The sequence below is a fragment of the Myotis myotis genome, unplaced genomic scaffold (assembly GCF_014108235.1).
Source record: "Myotis myotis isolate mMyoMyo1 unplaced genomic scaffold, mMyoMyo1.p scaffold_m19_p_10, whole genome shotgun sequence".
NCBI lineage: Eukaryota > Metazoa > Chordata > Mammalia > Chiroptera > Vespertilionidae > Myotis > Myotis myotis.
The window spans coordinates 39,266,877-39,287,997 of NW_023416314.1; the positions used below are offsets into that span (position 1 = coordinate 39,266,877).

General features: G+C 43.1%; 1 protein-coding gene across 15 annotated transcripts in view; it reads left to right on the forward strand.

The window, feature by feature from the left end:
* C2CD3 (C2 domain containing 3 centriole elongation regulator) overlaps window positions 1-21,121 on the forward strand; it is a 115,104-nt gene that overhangs the window by 77,071 nt on the left and 16,912 nt on the right. For 6 of the 15 annotated variants that reach the window (XM_036324994.1, XM_036324991.1, XM_036324997.1 and 3 more), the window contains 7 exons: window positions 63-127; window positions 4,163-4,368; window positions 5,539-5,672; window positions 8,497-8,658; window positions 12,179-12,396; window positions 15,695-16,604; window positions 20,096-20,207. In XM_036324994.1, coding sequence (XP_036180887.1) covers window positions 63-127; window positions 4,163-4,368; window positions 5,539-5,672; window positions 8,497-8,658; window positions 12,179-12,396; window positions 15,695-16,604; window positions 20,096-20,207 — 1,807 coding nt within the window. Of the gene's footprint in view, window positions 1-62; window positions 128-4,162; window positions 4,369-5,538; window positions 5,673-8,496; window positions 8,708-12,178; window positions 12,397-15,321; window positions 15,581-15,606; window positions 17,021-19,089; window positions 19,219-20,095; window positions 20,208-21,121 lie in introns of those variants that run through there. The other 9 variants (XR_004970377.1, XR_004970380.1, XR_004970378.1 and 6 more) reach the window with 9 other exon arrangements.

The following is a 21,121-nucleotide window of genomic DNA, read 5'->3' on the forward strand; positions in this document are numbered from 1 at the left end:
CAAACTACAAGATATTCTTCAAACCTACACAGTTCATTTATTGTGGTTGTTTTTCTTATTAGGCTATCAAAAGAGCTTCTTTTGGACCCACAACAAACTCTGGTCTTCAAAGTTTGGCATAAAGGAGGTATGAACTCTATTCTATAAACTCTGGTTGTGAAAATGAGCTCACACACAATTGGCAGTTTGCTAGTTCTTTTCTTTTTTTAACCAAGTGAAACAGTAGAACTGGTGGTGTTGAGTATCTACAAATGTGTTAGAAGTGAATCCCACAGAATGCCCTGGAATTTAAATCCTTACAAAGCAGATAATGTTGTTTGACCACATGCTTAGTGCAGAAATCCAAGTACATCTGAGTCTTTCCAATTGTATCTCAACTATCATAATGTATGGCGTGCCATACACAAGTGATAACTACCCCTTGTGGATGATGTTGTTATGCCTGCTGTTAACTCTGGATTATTAATGAAGGCGCTAGCATTTTCAGGCAGTAGAATCAGACAGCTTGCCCTTCCTTGTTTTAAGAACCTTCCCAGGATAGAGGTGCTGACATCATGGTCCTTGAATCTAGTTTTATTCACCTAGCGTTAATTAGGAAGCATAATACAACAGAGTTAAGAGCACAGACTCTGAAGCCACACTCTTTAAATTTAAATACCAGTTCTGCCCTTACAAAGTAGTATGACCTTGGGTGAATGACTTGACTTCTCTATGCTTCAAGTTTCCTAAAATAAAGATGATAATAGTACCTACCTCATAGCTTTTTGGGAGTATTAAATAAATGCTTGATACTTACTAAGTACTATCTCAGTTTTTATTACTAAATAGCAATGTGCCATGAGCACAAATATTTCTGATCCTGCAAGGTAAAAATATAATTTGTTCAATTTTATAGACGTGAAAGCCCAAGGAAGTTTAGTAGCTTAACTAAGGTTATATATCTACTAGAGACCTGGTGCATGAAATTCGTGCATGGTAGGGCGGTCCCCTCAGCCCAGCCTGCACACTCTCCAATCCAGGACCCCTCAGGGGATGTCCAGCTGCCGGATCCCGGGGATTGGGCCTAAATTGGCAGTCGGACATGCCTCTCACAATCCAGGACTGCTGGCTCCTAAGTGCTCACCTGCCTGCCTGCCTGATCGCCCCTAACTGCCCCCCCCACCAGCCTGATTGCCCCTAACTACCCCCCCCCCTGCCGGCCTGGTCACCCCCGACTGCCCTCCCCCCGTCAGCCTGATCACCTCTAACCGCCTCTGTCTGCCAGCCTGATCGCCCCTAATTACCTACCCTCCCTGCCGGCCTGGTCACCCCCAACTGCCCGCCCCCTGCCAGCCTGGTAGCCCCCACTGCCCGCCCTGCTGGCCCGATCGCCCCTAACTACCCCTCCTGCCGGACTGGTCACCCCCAGTTGCCCCCAGCCTGGTCGCCCCTAACTGCCCCCCCCCCCCACCAGCCTGATCACCCCTAACTGCCTCTGCCTGCTGGCCTGATCACCCCTAACTACCCCCATGCCGGCCTGGTCACCCCCAACTGCCCTCCCCCCGTCAGCCTGATCACCTCTAACCGCCTCTGCCTGCTGGCCTGATTGCCCCTAACTACCCTCCCTGCCGGCCTGATCACCCCCAACTGCCCACCCCCCTGCCAGCCTGGTCACCCCTCACTGCCCCCCCTGCTGGCCTGATCGCCCCTAACTATCCCCCCTGCCGGACTGGTCACTCCCAACTGCTCCCCAACTGCAGCTCCTACCTGCTGCTCCCACTCACCCAGGCCCCACTGTGCCCAATCAGTCCCCGATGAGAGGCTCACGCTGCCACAGCAGCGCTTGCCAACCATGAGCCCTGCATGTGGTGCCCTCCCAAGGGGAGTGGCCTGTTGGATCTGGGTGAAACCGGCTCTCTGACATCTCCCAGGGGTCCCAGATTGCAAGAGGGCACAGGCCAGGCTGAGGGACCCCACCAGTGCATGATCAGGCTGGGGAGGGGCCATGGGAGGGCTCCAGGGCATGTCCAGCCCATCTCTCTCAGTCCTGATCATCCAGACCCCCAGCAGCAAGCTAACCTACCTGTTGGAGCATCTGCCCCTGGTGGTCACTGCATGTCATAGTGAGCAGTTGAGCAGCCTTAGCATATCATTAGCATGTTATGCTTTGATTTGTTGTTTGGTTGTTCTACCATTTGGTCTATTTGCATGTTACCCTTTTATTATATAGGATTTTGCCCTATAGCAAAACAGATATACATATCAAAGGTAAGGTTTGGTAAGCAGGAAAGTATTTTTAGGTTGGGGGAACTGCCCTCAGCTGTCTGGCAGCAGGCAATAATATATGCAGATCTTCAGGTTTGGGAAATGCTTTCAGCTATTCCAGCAGCAGGTAATATGATTCAGCCCTGCTGAAGCCTTAAGTTCCATCAACCTTTTGATGAACTTCTTGCAGTTATTATGACATGCTGGAATTAGCCTCCAGCAACTAAATCCCTCCTGTAAAACTAGTTGCTGTAAGATTCCTGCTAGGGCCTGGTTTTCAAACTTTTGGTTGATTTGAGTTATCCACAGCATCACAGTTTTTGTTTGGTAGTGGTAAGTTTTTAGAGCTAACCCCAAAGCCTAATAAAGACCTGAAAAATAGAGTATAAAGGAAATCAGCTTACCTGTCTCTTGCTGTCCTCCTGTTTGGAAGTGATGCTGTGGGTCTGGTTTAAATGGTTCCTCCCATGCTGCTTCCTCAGATTCACTTATGCCCCCACCCCTCATAAATGCAGCAGGAGCTGATCGTAAATAGGTTTTCTCTGAATCAACACTAGGAATTCCTGCTTCATTTAGTTAGGCTCCACACTCCTGTCTTACTTTCTATTCTCCTCTCTCTGACGTATTCCAGAGATTGTAAAGCAGACCAAGGCTCACCTTATTAATTCAATACTTATTTATCAGGATAAAAAGAATAAGCCTTTGGTCTTATACAGACCTGGATTCAAATCTTGGCTCTGCTGTTTACAAACTGTGTGGCCAGGAAAGGGATCTTCTCAGTCATTAAGGACAGCCCCCTTAGGAGCCAGAGCCTAAGCTCATTTTGCACCCTGTACTGGTTTTCTAGGGGATTTTTTGTCTTTTGTGATTTTTAAATTAAATATGTTATCAAAAATTTTGAAAATACAGATAAGCATAGTGGGAAAATGCAAATAAATCCCTCAAAATTCCAGGGGTGATGGTCTTTCAAATGCTTTCTTTTAAGACCCAGTCCCTTGAGGAAAATCACTAAGACACAATAACCAATGGACAAGAACAAGTTTCTTATATTTAAGAGTGCTCTCCAGTTGTCTGTATCAAGAGGACACATCTCAACACTGCCAGCTTTTCCCTGCCATACCAAAAGGGAATCTATAATAATTAACGTGTAATATGCTACTTAGACTGGATGTCCTTCCAGACGAAGCTGGGGCTGCAAGGAAAGCCCGGGTCCCGGGTGCCTGCTGGCAGCTGGAGGGAGGGAAGCCCAAGTCCCAGGTGCCAGAGGGAAGCCTGGGTGCTGGAGGGAAGCCCGGGTCCCGGGTCCCGGGTGCCAGAGTGAAGCCGGTGCCGGTGCCGGCAGCCAGGGGAACGAAGGCCTACTTTTGCACAAATTTCATGCATCAGGCCTCTAGTCTATATATATAAAAGCCTAATATGCTAAGTGTCTGACCTTTCAACCGGTAGCTATAACACACACTGACCACCAGGGGGCAGATGCTTGACGCACAGGCATGGAAACATGGAACAGACTGATGAATCTCAGAGGAAAGGGGAGGGCAGGAAGAGATTAACCAAAGATCTTATATGCATACTAGAGGCCCAGTGCACAGATTCTTGCACCAGTGGGGTCCCTCAGCCTGGCCTCTGGGGATCGGGCCGAAACCGGCTCTCCGACATCACCAAGGGGTTGCAGATTGAGAGAGTATGCAGGCCAGGCCGAGGGACCCTACCGGTGCACAAAATTCAACGGTCGTCTAGTTAATCCATAATAGTGCAAGCAGGCTGTGGTTGTCAGTCTCATTCTCATTATCTGTCTCTTCTGTTGATTTTGGAACTATTAAACCTCCCAGTCCCCTAAATCAGTTTCTCTGTGTGCAGCCTCTAATCTCAGTGGCAAGACATGCCTAGCCACACTGCTCTTCTCTTTCTCCCACAGATGAGGAAAGGGTGATTGGCTTTGCCTCGGTGGACCTCTCCCCGCTTCTCTCTGGCTTCCAGTTTGTCTGTGGCTGGTACAACATCACAGACTTCAGTGGAGAATGCCAGGGGCAGGTAAAAGTTGCTGTCTCTCCTATGGAGAGTTTGATGCACTTCAAAGAAGAAAGGCAAGCAAGACGTGGGGTGGAGACCCCAGGATCACTGGTATGTATCCTACTTCACATCCTTAACCAAAAAGGGTTCAACTGAGTAAAATCTACAAGAAAATTCTTTATATGTATTTAGTACTTTCCAGCTTATAGAACACATTATATATTTGTGTTTTGTAATAACCTCATGACCTTTTAGAGGTGATTAAACATGTTCTGGAACTATATATCTCAGTTTTTAAATAAAATAAGATTAGTTGCAGTGTGAATTTGAAATCATATTGGTTGAACATTTTTAAAACTCTTACATTAAAATCATTGGTCTATCGCCCGGCCTGCGTGGCTCAGTGGTTGAATGTCAACCTATGAATCAAGAGGTCACGGTTTGATTCCCAGTCAAAGCACATGCCTGGGTTGGGGGCTCTATCCCCAATGTTAGGCGTGCAGGAGGCAGCCAGTCAATGATTCTCTCTCATCATTGATGTTTCTGTCTGTCTCTCTCTCTCTCCCTTCCTCTCTGAAATCAATAAAAATATATTTTTTTAATCATTGGTCTACCTTTTAAAAAAATTCAAAGGGAGAGACTGGGAAGAAGGAATTGATGATAGTAAGTATAGACAACTCTTTCATGGAGTTTAACTATAAAGGAAATGAGAATTTTCAAACTTTCTGAAATAGGGGAGCTCTGTCAACACAAAGGTTGTAGCATATTCATCTCTTTATCATGGGTGCCTGGTTCAGGATCTGACAGAGTGGGCATCACCAAATAATGAATGAGTGAATACATGCATACATGCATGAGAAAATGATGAGTTTAACAGTCTCTATATAATAAGGACTTTTCTTCACATCAACCCTGGTAGCTATCAGATAAGAAATATCACAGCCACATTATTCTCACATGTAAATGTAAAACAATGTCTAGCCAGGAGTTCACAGACTAGCTGGAGGAACAAGATCATAAATATGTACAGATAGAGCAACTAAAAGGCAATCTAATAGTATAGTCTGTAAAATGGGCATAACAGTATCTACCTCATAAGATTATTGTGAAGTTTAAATGAGAAAATGCATGTAAATTGTTTAGGTCAGTGCTCAACACATAGAAAATACTAAGTAAATTATATTTATAAGTATATAATATATTTTACAAATTTATTTATATTACTTTGTCCCAAAAGGATTTATGATGACAAGTGTACCATTATTTTCATTGCTTCTACAGATCCCAATATACCGTCCTTTTTCCTTCCCCGTCTCTGATGTGTATGCTGCATTCCCCAGCTGCATTGCTAGACAGACTCCAGAACAACTTGTTCACACCTCTTCAAAAGAGCTTGGTTTCTCCTCCCCTGGGAGGTGAGTGATTTCTTGATGATGGGACGAAATGGAGTCAAAGTGTAGAAGAGTTCAAGCTGGCTTGTCATTTCTCTCTTTCCTTCATTAAAGGAAGAAACTAAAGACAGGGAAAGAACTTTGTTGACCTTCTGTCACAATATCTGGGAACCTCAAGATCCTATGAAAATAACGTTTTTATAATATAGGAACTAGAACTTTTACTGCTGTCAAAGGGATAGCTTTAGCCCAGCTGCTATGGCTTAGTGGTTGAGTGTCGACCTATGAGCCAGGGGTCACAATTCAATTCACAGTCAGGGCACAAGCCCAGGTTGCGGGCATGCAGAAGGCAGCTGATCAGTGATTCTCTCTCATCATTGATGTTTCTATCTATCTCTCCCTCTCCCTTCCTCTCTGAAATCAATAAAAATATTTTTTTAAAAATAAAAGAATAGCTTCAGGCAAGAGATATGTTTCTGTATTCTTTGGAGGCCTGTGACCTTTGTCTGTAAAATCAGTTATCAGCTGTATGAGAAAGATATCATGATCTTCCTCCTCCCAAACCAATTTGCCAGGTTATTTTGTAAAAAGCAACTGGCTCATCCTTTTCACCCAAGCCAACCATGGCTATGCATATGGATATCAGGCTAGAGCATATTTCATCCTGTCAAAGGGCAGGGTCTAAGAATAAGATTGCTTCTCCCCACCCCCCACTCTCTTCAAGGCCCTGGTGTCATCTGGTATCCTTCTGCCTCTACCAGTCTTTCCCAGGTCTAACTCTCTACCTCAGAGAGAAGACAGGGGATCTTCCCCTACAGCAGCCACTCCAACAGCAGCAGTTACCGAGTAGACCTTTTATTCCAAGAAAGATACTTCAATACACCACTCAAAGGCCCACTACAGTGCTATGTAGCTTTCTGCCTGCTCACTACATGAGGAGAGCCTCTGTGCTCTGCATAAAGGGAGCCCATGTATCTGTCAAATCCTAGATCCCAGGTTTAGATCATTTCTGGTTTGGTTTTTTTTTTTTCTTTATTGAATTTATTGGAGTGACATTGGTTAATAAAATTATATAGGTTTTAGAAATATAGTTCTATAATACATCATATGTATATTGTATTGTACACTCACCAGCTCAAGTCTGCTCTTACTATTTTATAGGTGTTATTTTGATCATAGCCATCCATGAGACATAAGGGTAGGATAAGGGTACTGTACAAGAACAGAAATACAGATCAGTGGTGAGGCCACTGTTTAGTAATTGTAAAAGCTACAAGTTTAGTGGTTTGCTTTTTGTCCAGACAAAAATGTTTCTGTTCCCACTTCAAAGGGCTATATCAAAAAGTCAAATTCTAGCTAACCATCCAAGGCTACCCTTATTATGGTATATTCATACAGTGGATTAAACTGAAAAGTAAAAAAGGTAATGTTGGTTTACAACAAAATGAATCAAAATAGAAGTTAGACAAAAATAATATGCTTTATATTATTTCATTTATATAAAATTCTAGAAAATACATTGTAATCTATAGTGATAGAAAGCAAATCACTTTGCCTAAAGACAAAGTAGGATGAATGGAGCTGAAAGGAAGAAGGAGTTACTAAGCATAGAAGGAAACTTTTAGGGGTGATGGATATATTTATTACCTTGATGTGGTAATAAATTCCTTAAATATACATGTATCTCAAAACTCATTATATTCTATATTTTAAATATGTGGTTTATTATATACTGGCTATACCTTAGTAAAGCAGTGGTTCTTAAATTTTCCACTTCAAAACACCTTTATACTCTTAAAAATTATTGATGACCTCAAAGCAGTTTGTTTATATAGGTTATCTATCATTTTTTAAATTTAAACTGAGAAAATTTTAAAATATAATATGCAAAGTCAATTGTGTCTATATATCAGCAATGAGTAATCCAAAATGAAATTGAAAAAAACAATTTCATTTACAATAGCATCAAAAAAGATAAAATACTTAATAAATTTAACCAAAAAATTACAAAACTTATTCTCTGAAAACTACAAAACATTGTTAAAAGAAATTAAAGGTCTAAATACATCAAAAAACATCCCATGTTCATGATTGGAAGACTAATATTGTCAAGATGGCAGTACTGCCCAAACTGACCTACAAATTCAGTACACATTGTCACAATTCCTGCTGGATTCCTTATGGAAATGGGCAAGCTAGTCCTAAAATTCACATGGAAATTCAAGGAAGACAATAAACAAAATAGTCTGGAAAAAAACAAAGTTCCTGATTTCAAAACTTAATACAAACCTACAGTAAACAACACAGTGTGGTACTGGCATAAGAATAGAAATATAGACCAGTGATTGCCAGCCAGGCCTAGGGACCCAACCCATGCACGAATTTTGTGCATCGGGCCTCTGGTTTTTTAAATAATAGTAAAAATGAAGAGATTATTGCTGGGGTCAAGTTCTTAAATGCCCTACTAAGGAATTTGAAATTTGTTTTATAGATACAAAAGAAGCCAAAACTAGAGAGGAATGATGATGATTAAATAGGTTAGTACATGTTGAATGCTTAAAGCATTGCTTGGCATGTAATAAGGACTCCATAAATGTTCTCATTATTTCAGATCTGTGTTTTCAAAAAATCACTCAGGCTATAATATGGAAAACTTATTCAAGAGGAATGGGTAATACTGAAGGTAAGATTATTTAGGAGATTGTTATAATCCAAGAAGTTGATGAAGCCAGAACTGTGGTAGTGGGATGGATTTGCAATACCATTTCAGGAAGGTAATTTGTTTATTGTCACACTAGGAGTTTTCTCATTGGATGGAAATTTAATTCCCCTCATTTATTCCTGACAGAAGTGGTGCTGCAAGAAGCCAGGCATCACGGCATGAAGAGCATGTGCAGAACATCCGCCGATTTCATGAATCCCTACAGCAGGGAGAGGCAGTCTCGCCAAGTGATGACAAACTGACCACACCTCCCTGGTCTTCCCATACTTCCATTCTGACTTCTCTGAGGTGAGGCCTTCTGCTGAGAAAAGACACAGGAAACTATAGTGGAGCACAGGTGAATGGGCAACGGCAACCTGCAATACAGCTTTTCCATCAACTACCACCACTCTGGGAGGTTTAATAGGGGCTTTCATGCACATTAGTGTCAAATTGGACCCTGGAGTCTCACAGGTTTTCTCATACATGAACCTGTCTCAGCTTGGACCTTTTATTCCTTCACGAGGCTCTGTTATTAATGCACTGTAAATATAGGAATTTTAGATTACTCACCAAACTTATAACTACCCTCATAGCTACACAGCCTCTCATCTACTTTACAATTTACAAAGCCTCATTCTGTCCACCATCTTTATCCTCACAACCACTGAATTCTTCCAGACCAGCATCTGTCTCGTAATGCTTCCCTCTTTCTTAGTTTAGTCAGCATCTGAACCAAAGAAGCACTGTAGGAATTGATGGGCCATTATACATCATCTGGATCAGCCATGAATTATCTAATAAGTGTAGTGCAGTGAAAAGGACTTTATCATTATTTTTTTAATCCTCAACCAAGGATATTTTTCCATTGATTTTTTAAAAATATTTATTGATTTCAGAAAGGAAGGGAGAGGGAGAGAAAGAGAGAAATATCAATGATGAGAGAGAGTCATTGCCTCCTGTATGCCCCGTACTAGGGATCGAGCCTGCAACCCGGGCATGTGCCCTTGACCGGAATCAAACTCGGAACCCCTCAGTCCACAGGCCGACACTCTATCTACTGAGCCAAACCAGGTAGGGCCCCATGGATTTTTAGAGAGTAGAAGAGAGAGGGAAAGACAGACAGAAATACCGATCTGAGAGAAACACATCCATTGGTTGCCTCCTGCACGAGCCTCAACCAGGGCCCAGGCCGGGGAGGAGCCTGTAACCAAGGTACATGCCCTTGACCAGAATTGAACCCAGGACCCTTCAGTCCCCCAGTTGACGCTCTACCCACTAAGCCAAACCAGCTAGGGCCCAGATTCTCATTTTAGATTCTCATTTTAGATTCTCAGCTGGAGACAGGCTATTTAAGTAAAACCATCCATAGTGTGACTATATTTATTAGGTCATTCACATAACATATTTGAGAACCCACTGAAAAAAAGAGAAAAAGGAACTCTCCTTCAACCTAGAGCAGTTTCTCTTAACCTCAGCACTGTTGACATTCGGGCCAGATTTTTGCTGTGGGGCATATCCCATGATATTTAGCAGCATCCCTGGACTCTGTCCACTAGACACCAGTAGCACCCCTCTCCCAGTTGTGACAACCAAAAATGTCTCCACACTTTGCCAGATGTCGTCTTGGGATCAAAATCGCCAGGCTAAAAACCACGGTTCTAGAGCTTTAGTTCTCAAAATGTTGTGTGTGTCAGAATTGCATGAAAGGACTTGTTGAAACAGATCGCTGGGACCCATCCATACAATTCCTGATTCAATCGCGCCTGAGAATTTGCATTTCTTACAAGTTCTCAGGTGATGCTGGTGCTACCAGGATGACTCTCTACCAAATAGAGAGGAATAGAGATAATCTTGCATTACTTCCTTGGGCTCACAAAGCCCTAAAACAGTATTTTCTTTGAGCAATCCTATGAGGCCTGCAGAGAAAGTATTAATAAACTTTTTTCACAGATGAGAAATTCTTCGCTTGATATTACTAGGTTCTGAACCCAGAACCTCTGACAAGGCCAGTTGGGTTTGCATATTTTCTAAAGCTTCACCGTGTTTACATTTATTTGCATGTTCTGCTACAGGTATTTATCCATGTGGCATACACCCAGATATAGACACCTAAGTAAATCCACTGTGATTTGGTAGAGTCGTGGCTTCTAGTGACAGAATAAGGATCAGCTTTGTCCCCTCATTTAGCTTGGATTTGACTCTAAGACATGCAGACTGTTCCTAACAAAAGGATAGAAAGACTTTTGGTTTACTTCACAGGTATTTAATATCTATGCTGTGCCAATTGTATCAGGCACATTGAGTATACTAGAGAAATGGAGAAGTTTGAGATATTATCTTCTATTACCAGATGCTCATGGCCTAGTTAGGGAAACTAAACTAACACATAATGAGAAAACTAAAGGAAAATCTAAGACAGCAAGTCAGTGGAGATGCCAAGAGTGAAGGAGTTTAAGGGAGAGGTGGACCAATGATTTGGGGTGATGGACTTTGAAAGGGAGAAATGTGAGCACCTTAAAAGTTGAAAGGAATAAGGACAGAACAGGGGGAGTAGTTTGAACTCAGGTTCCAGCATTCAGAGCTGTGAGACAGGAATGATCCCTGTCTATTATCATGGAAAAAGCACAAGACTTGGAGTCCCAAATTCTGAGTAGCTGCATACCACTCACCCTGGACAAATTCTCTGATCCTCACATTCCTTATTTGTAAAACAGTAATTACTGATCTCATCTGGTTGGCTGAGAATTAAACAAGGTAATGTATTTGAAAGCATAAAATATTAAATCCTATGCAAATGAAGGTGGTAGTGGTTGGTGTGATTTCTCACTGGAGAATGGTAAGCATAAAAAGGGCCCGTCTCACCGAAACCGGTTTGGCTCAGTGGATAGAGCGTCGGCTTGCGGACTGAAAGGTCCCAGGTTCAATTCCGGTCAAGGGCATGTACCTGGGTTGCGGGCACATCCCCAGTAGGGAGTGTGCAGGAGGCAGCTGATCGATGTTTCTAACTCTCTATCTCTCTCCCTTCCTCTCTGTAAAAAATCAATAAAATATATATTTTTTTTTTAAAAAAAAAAGGGCCCATCTTTCCATGCTGATAGCGCTCTCGAAAACATGGTGAACATTCCTAAAACCCACCAGACTTTCTGTAAGTCTCTTTCTCTCTTGAAAATATATTTTAAAAAATATATTTGTGGTAAGCATCACTTATTAAAATAGTGTTAACAGTATTTTTTTATATCCATTTAACATTGATTTAATTTTTGTCAAGCACTATGCTAGGTGTAATAGATACATATAAAGGAATCAGCAGAGAGCTTATACTTCTTCAGAGGAAATCAATGTGAAACAAACAAGTGATGGGATTGAAGCATATAGAAAGAACTGTGGAGCACAGAGGACCCTTAAAACAATTTAGAGGGTGGTCAGGGAAGGCTTGCTAGACCTTGAAGGATCAGTAATGGTTATAAGGTAGCAAAGGTCAGCGTTATCCAGAGGAAGGCCTTTTTCTGTCAGGTATAGGGCGTGAGGACAGGAATGACGATCAGGACTGTTTCCCACCAGGAAATAAGGTTTTTGCTGTGCATCAGAAGAATTGCATAAGCCATACAGAAGAGGGAGAAAGTTGTCCCCAGTGGTGGGATTGTAGTCAGAGAAGTGAAGGATGAGTTGTTGGTAGATTGAAGAGAAAGAGAGCCCTAGTATTAATAGACCAAATGAGAGGTATTAAGGTCCTACCTCACGCAGTAGAATGTCAGGGGAACATAAAAGATGCCTATAATTTCAGTGAAAGACCCTTTTGTCCTCTTCTCCCCTTCTTTTTTTACAGGAGGAATCTGAGTGAGCTAGATCAGATTCAGAGGTACTTCAGCCAGAAGCTCACCAAGCCTTTACTTCCCCTCAGTCCCCAGACTCAGACGATCTTGCAGTGCCAACAGAGCCATGGGGACTCTTGTGGGCCAGAAGCCAGCAGCCTAGATCCTGAGAGCCGGTGCATCCTGGAGAAATCCAATAACCTGGTGTTGCAAGTCAGCTCCTTAATCACGGGTATGGCTCAGGCCCCTCTTGTTGAAAAGTTATGATCACTGGGTGGCTATTCAAAAGGCAGTTGAATGTCTATCCTCAGACAAGCTCCTATGACCAACAGAGACCAACAGTTTCATCATCTTATTTATCATCTTCCTTCTGAGAGGAGAGGCATAGTAGCATGGCACAAGAACATGTGCAATGGAAAGAGCATTGGACTGAGAGGCAGGAGACCCGGGTGGGGCTTGGTGGGTTTCTAGCATGGACTTACTATTTGACTCTGAGCATATCCTTTCCCTTCTTAAGGTTTCCCCAACCAAAAAAAAAAAAAAGAGGGGGCAGTTGGATTAAATGAGTTCTTCAGTAGCAGTTCTTGAACTTGTGCCACTCTATTTTCAGAAAAAGTCAACTACATACATATTTAAAATTCTGATTGTAAATATAAAAAGAGCCCAGAAGTCTGCATTTTTAGGAAGCACTCCAGATGCTTTTGGATGTTAGTAATCCACCCTTTGAAAATCCCTTAAAGTGGTAGTTCTCACTTTGGCTGCATATTAGAGTTACCAAGGGAGCTTTTAAAAATCCAGATGCCCAGCCCACCAGCATGGCTCAGTGGTTGAGAGTCGACCTATAAACCTGGAGGTAATGGTTCGATTCCCATTCAGGGCACGTGACCGGGTTGTGAGCTCAATCCCCAGTAAGGGGCGTGCAGGAGGAAGCTGATCAGTAATTCTCTCTCATCATTGATGTTTCTCTCTCTCTCTTCCTCTCCCTTCCTTTCTGAAATCAATGAGAATATATTGCTTTAAAAAAAATCCAGATGCCCAGACTGCACCATACGTCAGTTGCATCAGTATCTCTGAGAGTGAGACCCAGCATGAGTATTTTTCATAATTCCCCAGGTAATTCCACTGTGCAGCCCAGAGAGCTCACGCCAGAAAAAGTATTTCCAAACTTGCCTGAGATAAGAATCACCTGTGGTATTTATTTTGAAATACAGATTGCTGGGTCCTACTGATTCAGAATCCAGGGTTAAGCTCTAGAAACAGGTGTGCTGTGAGGATTATTAAGAAATCATTTAGATCAGCATCTGAATGCAACTCACTTGGTGTCATTTTTGCTCAAGGAAAATATGTAAATTGTACACACGGATGGATAAGTTTCATTTTCCTTCTTTAAAGGGGAAAAAAAGTCACCAGAAATCTTATTCCTACTTTGTTTTTCTAGATATCTAACCTGTTGGTAGCCAGGACCCCAGAAGTATACTGTGTAATTGGTTTCCTCTTGCTTGGAAATAATATTCCGTTAGCTATTTATTGAGCACTAACCATGCCAGGCACTATTGTTTTACTAGTTCCAGGAAGGTACAGTGGTGGACAAGACAGGCATTGTCTCTGCTTTCAGGCTCATTAGGGATAGAGGTGAGAGCAAATAGGGAATCCCTTTGAAGGGCTATATTAAAAGAGGAGAGAGGCCAAAACCGGTTTGGCTCAGTGGATAGAGCGTCGGCCTGCGGACTGAAAGGTCCCGGGTTCGATTCCGGTCAGGGGCATGTACCTGGGTTGCGGGCACATCCCCAGTGGGAGATGTGCAGGAGGCAGCTGATCGATGTTTCTCTCTCATCGATGTTTCTAACTCTCTATCTCTCTCCCTTCCTCTCTGTAAAAAATCAATAAAATATATTTAAAAAAAAAAAAAGAGGAGAGAGAAAAGGATTGAAGCTGGAGGGCCTTGAAGGCAAGCTTGAGAGTTTACTCTTTCTCCTCGAAGAAAATGGGGAGTTTTAAGCAAGAGGATGGCAGGATGAGAATTAATTTTCACAAGGAAAGGATGAGTTTTGAAAGAGATGATGGGATCAGGGAAGCAAGGTTCTGCCTCCATCGTATCTCAATACACTTTTAATGAAATAATTAGACAAGTAGGTATGAGTGAAGCTTGAGAGGGAGTTACTGAATGGTTGTTTCATTTTTGCCACATCTATGTGCCAGGTCCTTTGCTGGGCTCTGAAGTTGCAACATGAATCAGATATATATGGTCTCTGCCTGTGAGAAGCTCACAATCTGATAGGAGAAATATGTAGACAGACAATTACACAATAGCATGTTCTTATGCTTCCATGTAGAAAAAAGCTATGTAGCTATCCCTTCCAGCTGGTGCATCTGGGAGGGCTTCCTGGAGGAGATGCAGTAGAGTGAGGCCTTAAAAGATAGGCTAGTTTTTAAAAAGCAGAAAGACTGCTCTAAGACAGAAGGGTAGTTCAGGCCAAAGGGCCAGGAGCAATTAAATGTGCTTCCTGGTTCCTGTTCCTATTTGCAGCAGGAATGTCCCATTTTCATACATCTACTCACTCCCCTTTGAGACTTGAAAATTGTCAATGTATTAAGCCTAGCCAGGACCTTCTGTAGGCTGTGTACCCCATTAGGTGCTGTGAGGGAGATGTGATACCTACTCTTGGGAGTCAAATTTGCCTCCAGCTTCTTTCTCCTCTCAAATAATCATGTAAAAATATGACATTTGCTACACCCGTTTATTAATTTATTCCCTACCATTTCATCTTTAAAACAATTTGAGGTGACTAGCAGCTTCCATTTATTAAGTGTCTATATATGTGCCACACAGTATGTGCCCATTTATCTCATCTGTTCTTTATATCAAAACCTTGTGAAAAGGGTGGTGTTGATCATATTTTAAAGATAAACAGGCTCAGAGAAAAGAGTTTGCTGTTGACCACAAAGTTGGCAGAGATTTGAACTGAAGACTGACAGCTCCAAAGCCTCTGCTCTTTCCAACACACCATGCTGCCTCCATTTTCTCTGTAAACCTCCCTACCTTATCATTTGGGTGATAGGTATTTCCTTGCTTTCATTTTCCAAGTAAAATAGATAGTTCAAATATTTATCATCAGATAGGTAAATAAGTGGATTCTCATTTTGATTTTTAATATAGGTAATTACTGAAGTAAAAGGAAGCATGAACATGCCCACCAGGACTCCCAGCTCCCAAGAATTCCTGAGCAGGAGCAGATAGTCTCTGAAAGCGTTTCTACAGATGTAACCACAACCATAAATAGATTAGATTTTGGTCTTCTGATATTAGAATAAAGTGCTAGAAATTGTACTGTGTTGAATATAGTTTCACTGACTCTTGGGTGGATTAACTATCTTTAAGATTTGTTCAAAGTCTGATTGCAAGAATACTTCTTTTTCCTTTTGTTCTTTTTTTTCCCCCAAGAATAATTCTGAAGCTAGAGGCTAATGTGGGGAAGTTCAGTGGTCTGTGGCCCTACTTTGTAGTAAGAATGACATCTGTTGCTGTTCAGATCTGCAGACTATCACCAGGAATTCTCAAGCATCTTTGAGTTCTCGCCAAGCCAGGAGTAGAAGCAGAGAAGTTACCACTCTACCAGATGCTCAGAACACAGGAGCCATGCAAGAACAAAGCACAATTCCGGACCTGCCCGTGTCAAGAGCTCCAGATGAGGGTGCAGACTCCCCTCCTCCCCGTACTCCAGAAGAGCCTTCGAGTGGAAGAGTAATGCTCCATGAGTCCCTTGGACACACAATACCCATTACAAGGATGCAGAGCAATGAAGACACTGAGGCAGGCCCAGCCTACAGTGATGAAGACTATGAAGAAGACATCATTGAGCCCAGGACACTCAATGAGATCACCACCATCACAGACAAAACTAGCCCTTGGTCCAGTTTTGTGTCAGACTCAAGTGAGATCATTAGCCTTCATCCTGATGAGGTGCAGAGGGTAGGCCCCTCTTGTCCTTCTCCCGAGCCCTGCCTTAGAGAGGAGCTCAGGGTCAGAAGTAGCTTTCTGTCTAGTCCAGAAAGAGCTGTCAACTCCCACCTGCCTAGCCAGGGTTCTGCTAGCCAAAGTCTTTTTCCTTGTGAGGGTAAGAGCCCTAAGACCCGGGCTGGAGAGCCTGCCTCAACAGACCCTCAGCTCATCCCAGGTGTGACACTCTCAAGAGCCCCAAAGAACACTTGCTCACCAAGGGCAGATCAGGACCAGGAGCCCAAGCCACAGGTCCAGGCTGAGGATGAAGCTGCCTCCAGTGAGCTAAGTGACTCTGCTAATAGCTTGGAGAAATTCCCTCTACATGTAGCCTCCCAGAACAAAAGGGAAAATCATAAGGGACTACCCATCAACTGCCCTGACATCAGGCAGAAGCAGGCGACATCTGAATCAGAGGTTTCCACAAAGCAGAATCTCCTTCTGTATCCTTTGACGGTTTCCCACAAGTAGCCCAATGTAGGCATTTTGGATGCTGGTGCTTAGGCCAGCCTAGTGGGCATGAGCAGTGGCTACCACCTTCATGGGATTTACTGAGGGGCATGGGAAGATCCTTCAAAAGACTCACCTGCACTGACAAGGTGCTCCAATTCTCCCATTAACACCAGCCCTCTGAAGCACAGTGTTTTTAACTGGGTTTAGGGTGTTGGGAGCACATTCATTAGCCTGTCCTGGTATATTGGGTATTTTACAGCTGGCCCGAGGAATGAGACCTCTAATCTCAGTTGAAATGGAAGTGGAGGGTGCAGATGGGAAAGAAGAGTACTACCACTGACTGAGCATTTACTTTGTGCCAGGCACTAGACATACATTTTTTACTCAGTCAACTCAAGTCTTTAAGGTGGGTATTATTTCTGTCTTGCATGTAAGAAAACTGAGGCTCAGAGTTGTAGTGATTTGCCTAATTTTTTTTTTTTTTAAGGCAAGTGATGGAGCCAAGAGGAGGGGAAGTAGGCATAGTTGAAATGGCAGTGTTTAATGGGGAGAGGGGGCACCTTTCTCCTTTGAAACGCAGTTGGACACATTATGGAGAAAGGAAACCACTTAGGACCATCAACAGCCCTCACATGTGCAGCCTAACCAGTTGGCTTTAATGACTGGAGGCTGAGTACTGACAGCCAACTCTCTGGTGGAGTTGTTTCCTGGACTCCCTTATTACAGCTTCTGACACTGCTGCCTTTACAGTGCTCAGAATTTATGCTCAGTGGAGGAGCAGTCACAGGTCCTAATTCAGACCTTCCCTCAACTATTCTTTAAAAATAACGAGTATTGCCCGGCCCTGTGCTGTGTACTGAGAACAGAGATTTTAATCAGACTTTACCTCAAGCAGTTCCCATTATGAGGTAACGATAATAACAGTAAACAGACCATGACAGTTAGTGTTCTAAGTGTTGTGATGAGTCATGGACTGTGTGCTGGGGAACAAGAGGAGGAAGCTGCCATAACTGCTTAAAGGTATCCCAGTAAGAGACCTTAGAGCTGGACCTCAGAGATGAATAGGCATTCTGTAAACAGAGGTGAGAAAGTGGATTGTGTATGCAGGGCATAGCCAGGTGAGAGAGCCTAGCTTCTGGGCAGAGCAGTTCACTGTGGCTAGAGCCCACGTGTAAACACACGGTGAGAGGTGAGGTAGGACTGGATCTTCAAGGGCCATGGATGCCTGGCTAAGGTGCTTAGACTGTCCTGCAAGCAATTTAAACTTCAGTTTCCTTATCTTTAAAATGGAGATAATAGACCTTTTCTTGCAGTGGTTGTAAAAATTAAAATAATGATGTAAACTACCTAGTCCAGTGCCTGGTACATAAATAGGGTTCAGTAAATGTTAACTGGCAAGAGTATGATATGGTCAGATTTACATATTAGGAAAGTCACCCAGTTCCCTATAAAGAGAGGATTAGATCAGAGGAGACCAGAAGAAAGTTTGACCAAAAGCATAGACTGCTTTATTTTTTTAATATATTTTTTTTTTATTTCAGAGAGAGAAGGGAGTGGGGGAGAGAGAGAGAAACATCAATGATGTTGAAAAGGAGAGGGATAGATTTGAGAGGATTAGTTAGATAAGAAGGACAAAGGATGACAAAGAGAAAAACAAAGTATGATAAGTATCTATGACTTGGATATCTCTATCACAAGTTACTAGGTAATGGTGTCATTTATTGGATAGGGAACCTCACATAGAGATAAACAGATTCTGGTAAAGAGCAGATTTCCATTTTGGACCTGTGCCTGTAAAACATCTAGGCCTGGAGCTCAGGACGAGATCAGATAGAAAGGTAGGTTGTGGAAATAGATTAGGGCAGCAGGGAGAACATGGAAAGGGAGAACCACACAAGACAGAGTCCTGAGGATCAATATGTAAACGGTTGGCAGAACAGATACCCACAGAGAAGAGCTGGTCAGAGCTGGAGCAGCAGGAGAGGCCGTATGGGAGCATAGTTTCAGGAATTAGTTGTCAACACTGACACTTAAGACAGGCCCAGTAGATTATGGACTGACCTGTGTTCACTGGCTTTAGCATTAAAGAGGACAGTGCAAAATGGAGAATGCAAAGCAGTTTTCAGTGGGTGAGGGAACCAGTGGTAAGGACAGTGCGAAAAAGCAACTTTTTCCCATTAATCAGGGAGACAAGAATAGCTGGCATCGAATGCTTGCTATGTGTCAGGCACCATTCTCAGCACTTTGCATGTAAAAACTCTTAATTCTCAAAACAAAAGGTACTATTAGTATATCCATTTTATTGATGAAGAAACAGGCATAAAAGTGAACTTTCCTGAAGTCATCATCTAATAATTGACAGAAGTTACTGGTGGAGCAGGACCCTTAGGCAGGAGGTGATGGGCGGAGAGGGGGACTTCCAGTGTTTCAGACATACCCCTGAGACCTCACAGCAAAGCCGTTCCTCCCCCACAGCATCAGCTGACTATCCAGCAGAGTCCCCAGAAGTCAGAGCAGCAACAGCATAGGCCCTGCCTCACCAGGCCTCTGAAGAAGGGTCAGGGACTTGAACCAAAACAGGAAATGCTGCATTTCATTCATTTGGTGGGTATTTATTGAACACTAACTGTGTCCCAGGTGCTATGCCAGGTGACAGGAATGTGGCTATGAACGAGATCATCTATGCCCTCTTGGAGTTCAAAGTCTTGCATGGGAGAACGATGATAAGCCAGTTTGAATCAGAACCATACTTAGCTTATTGAGCAGAAACAAAAAATTAAACATCAAAATGGCCCCATCTCTCCCCTCCCAAACTGAATAAGTGCCTTGAACAAATATTCTCATCACAGTGCTGGATATCTGCAGGGTATACAAAGGAGAAGTACAAGATACAGTGTCTGCCTCCAAGGGCTTACATCCAGACTGCGCGGACCAGCTGTGCCCACTTAGGCAGAACCCTCATTTCTGGGTATAAACAGAAAAGAACCAGGGGGACCCTCCTTTTTTACTAGGCATCTCCCTCCAATCTAAGACACTGCCCCTTGGAGCCACCTTGTCTGAAGGCCTCATGTGTGCTCTAGGGAAATAGGTCACTGATGGAAACTATGCCATCTTTGCTTTTGAGAAGTTTGGGGGAATTTTGAGAAAAACACATTGAGATTCATATCACACTAAAGCATCAAGCATTATCTTGTGTTGCAAACTCTGCTGTAGAAGGAGGAATCACTGTGGGCTAAGATGAGGAGAAAGCTTCCCAGAGGAGGTGGGATTTAAACTGACCCATAAAGAAAGCATAGACTATGATTTGTTAGGAGTGGGGAGGGCCTTCCAGGGAGAGGGAACCATGAGCAAAGGATTCATGGGCAGGAATAGGTTCAGGGTCGGGGTGGGAGGGATGAAAGGATCATTGAGACCAGTGACTTTGCTGGTCTGGCAGGTGGGAGGATTTCTAGGTATATGTGTCCCTTAACTACCATGATAGCCCAGAGCCCATTGTGGTGCCCAACTTTTTTTTGCCTCCCCAGCAGTTGGAGGCCTCCCTGCGGATGCTGTCATTCTCTACAGCTTTGCCACCACCAGTCACAACAAATCAGGTAAGAGAACTTTCTCTCCTGTAGAGTCATCATCTCGTCCATGAAAGTGTACACAATGCAGAGCTACCTTGGGCCGGCTTCCTGAAAAGGCAGGTGGTGGGGTCACTCTCCAAGCTTGTACTGAGCATATTCTGTGGGCCCAACATTGAGCAAGGAGCTCAGGAAAAGTGAAGAGCAAAAGTGTTAAGGGCAGGGCATCATCAGCTAAGACAGCGGTTCTCAACCTGTGGGTCGCAACCCCTTTGGGGGTCGAAGGACCCTTTCGCAGGGGTCGCCTAAGACCATTGGAAAACATATATAATTACATATTGTTTTTGTGATTAATCACTATGCTATAATGATGTTCAATTTGAATAATGAAAATACATCCTGCATATCAGATATTTACATTATGATTCCTAATAGTAGCAAAATTACAGTTATGAAGTAGCAACGAAAATAATTTTATGGTTGGGGGTCACCACAACATGAGGAACTGTATTAAAGGGTCATGGCATTAGGAAGGTTGAGAACCGCTGAGCTAAGATGATGTAGAAGAAACAGTGCAGAAGCATAAAAGCAGGACTCAGCTAAGAAATGCATACCTAATGCTGTGGGAGCTCCGCTGAGCCACGGTGGGTGTGAGCAGAGGAAGCCTGCTACAGGAGGTGCAACCTTAGGAGACCCGACAGCTGAGGAAGGCCTGGATGAAGAGAAGACCAGTGGCATCGCTATTTGTTTATGGAACACCGCATAACTGTTCATCCCTCAGCTGAGTTAGGTGGTTGGAACACTCGTGCAAATCCCAGCTCTTTTTTTTTTTTTTTTTTAAATATATTTTTATTGATTTCAGAGAGGAAGAGAGATGGAGAGAGAGAGAGATACATCAATGATGAGAGAGAATCATGGTGTCTGGGCCCTTTTTCTTATGTGCC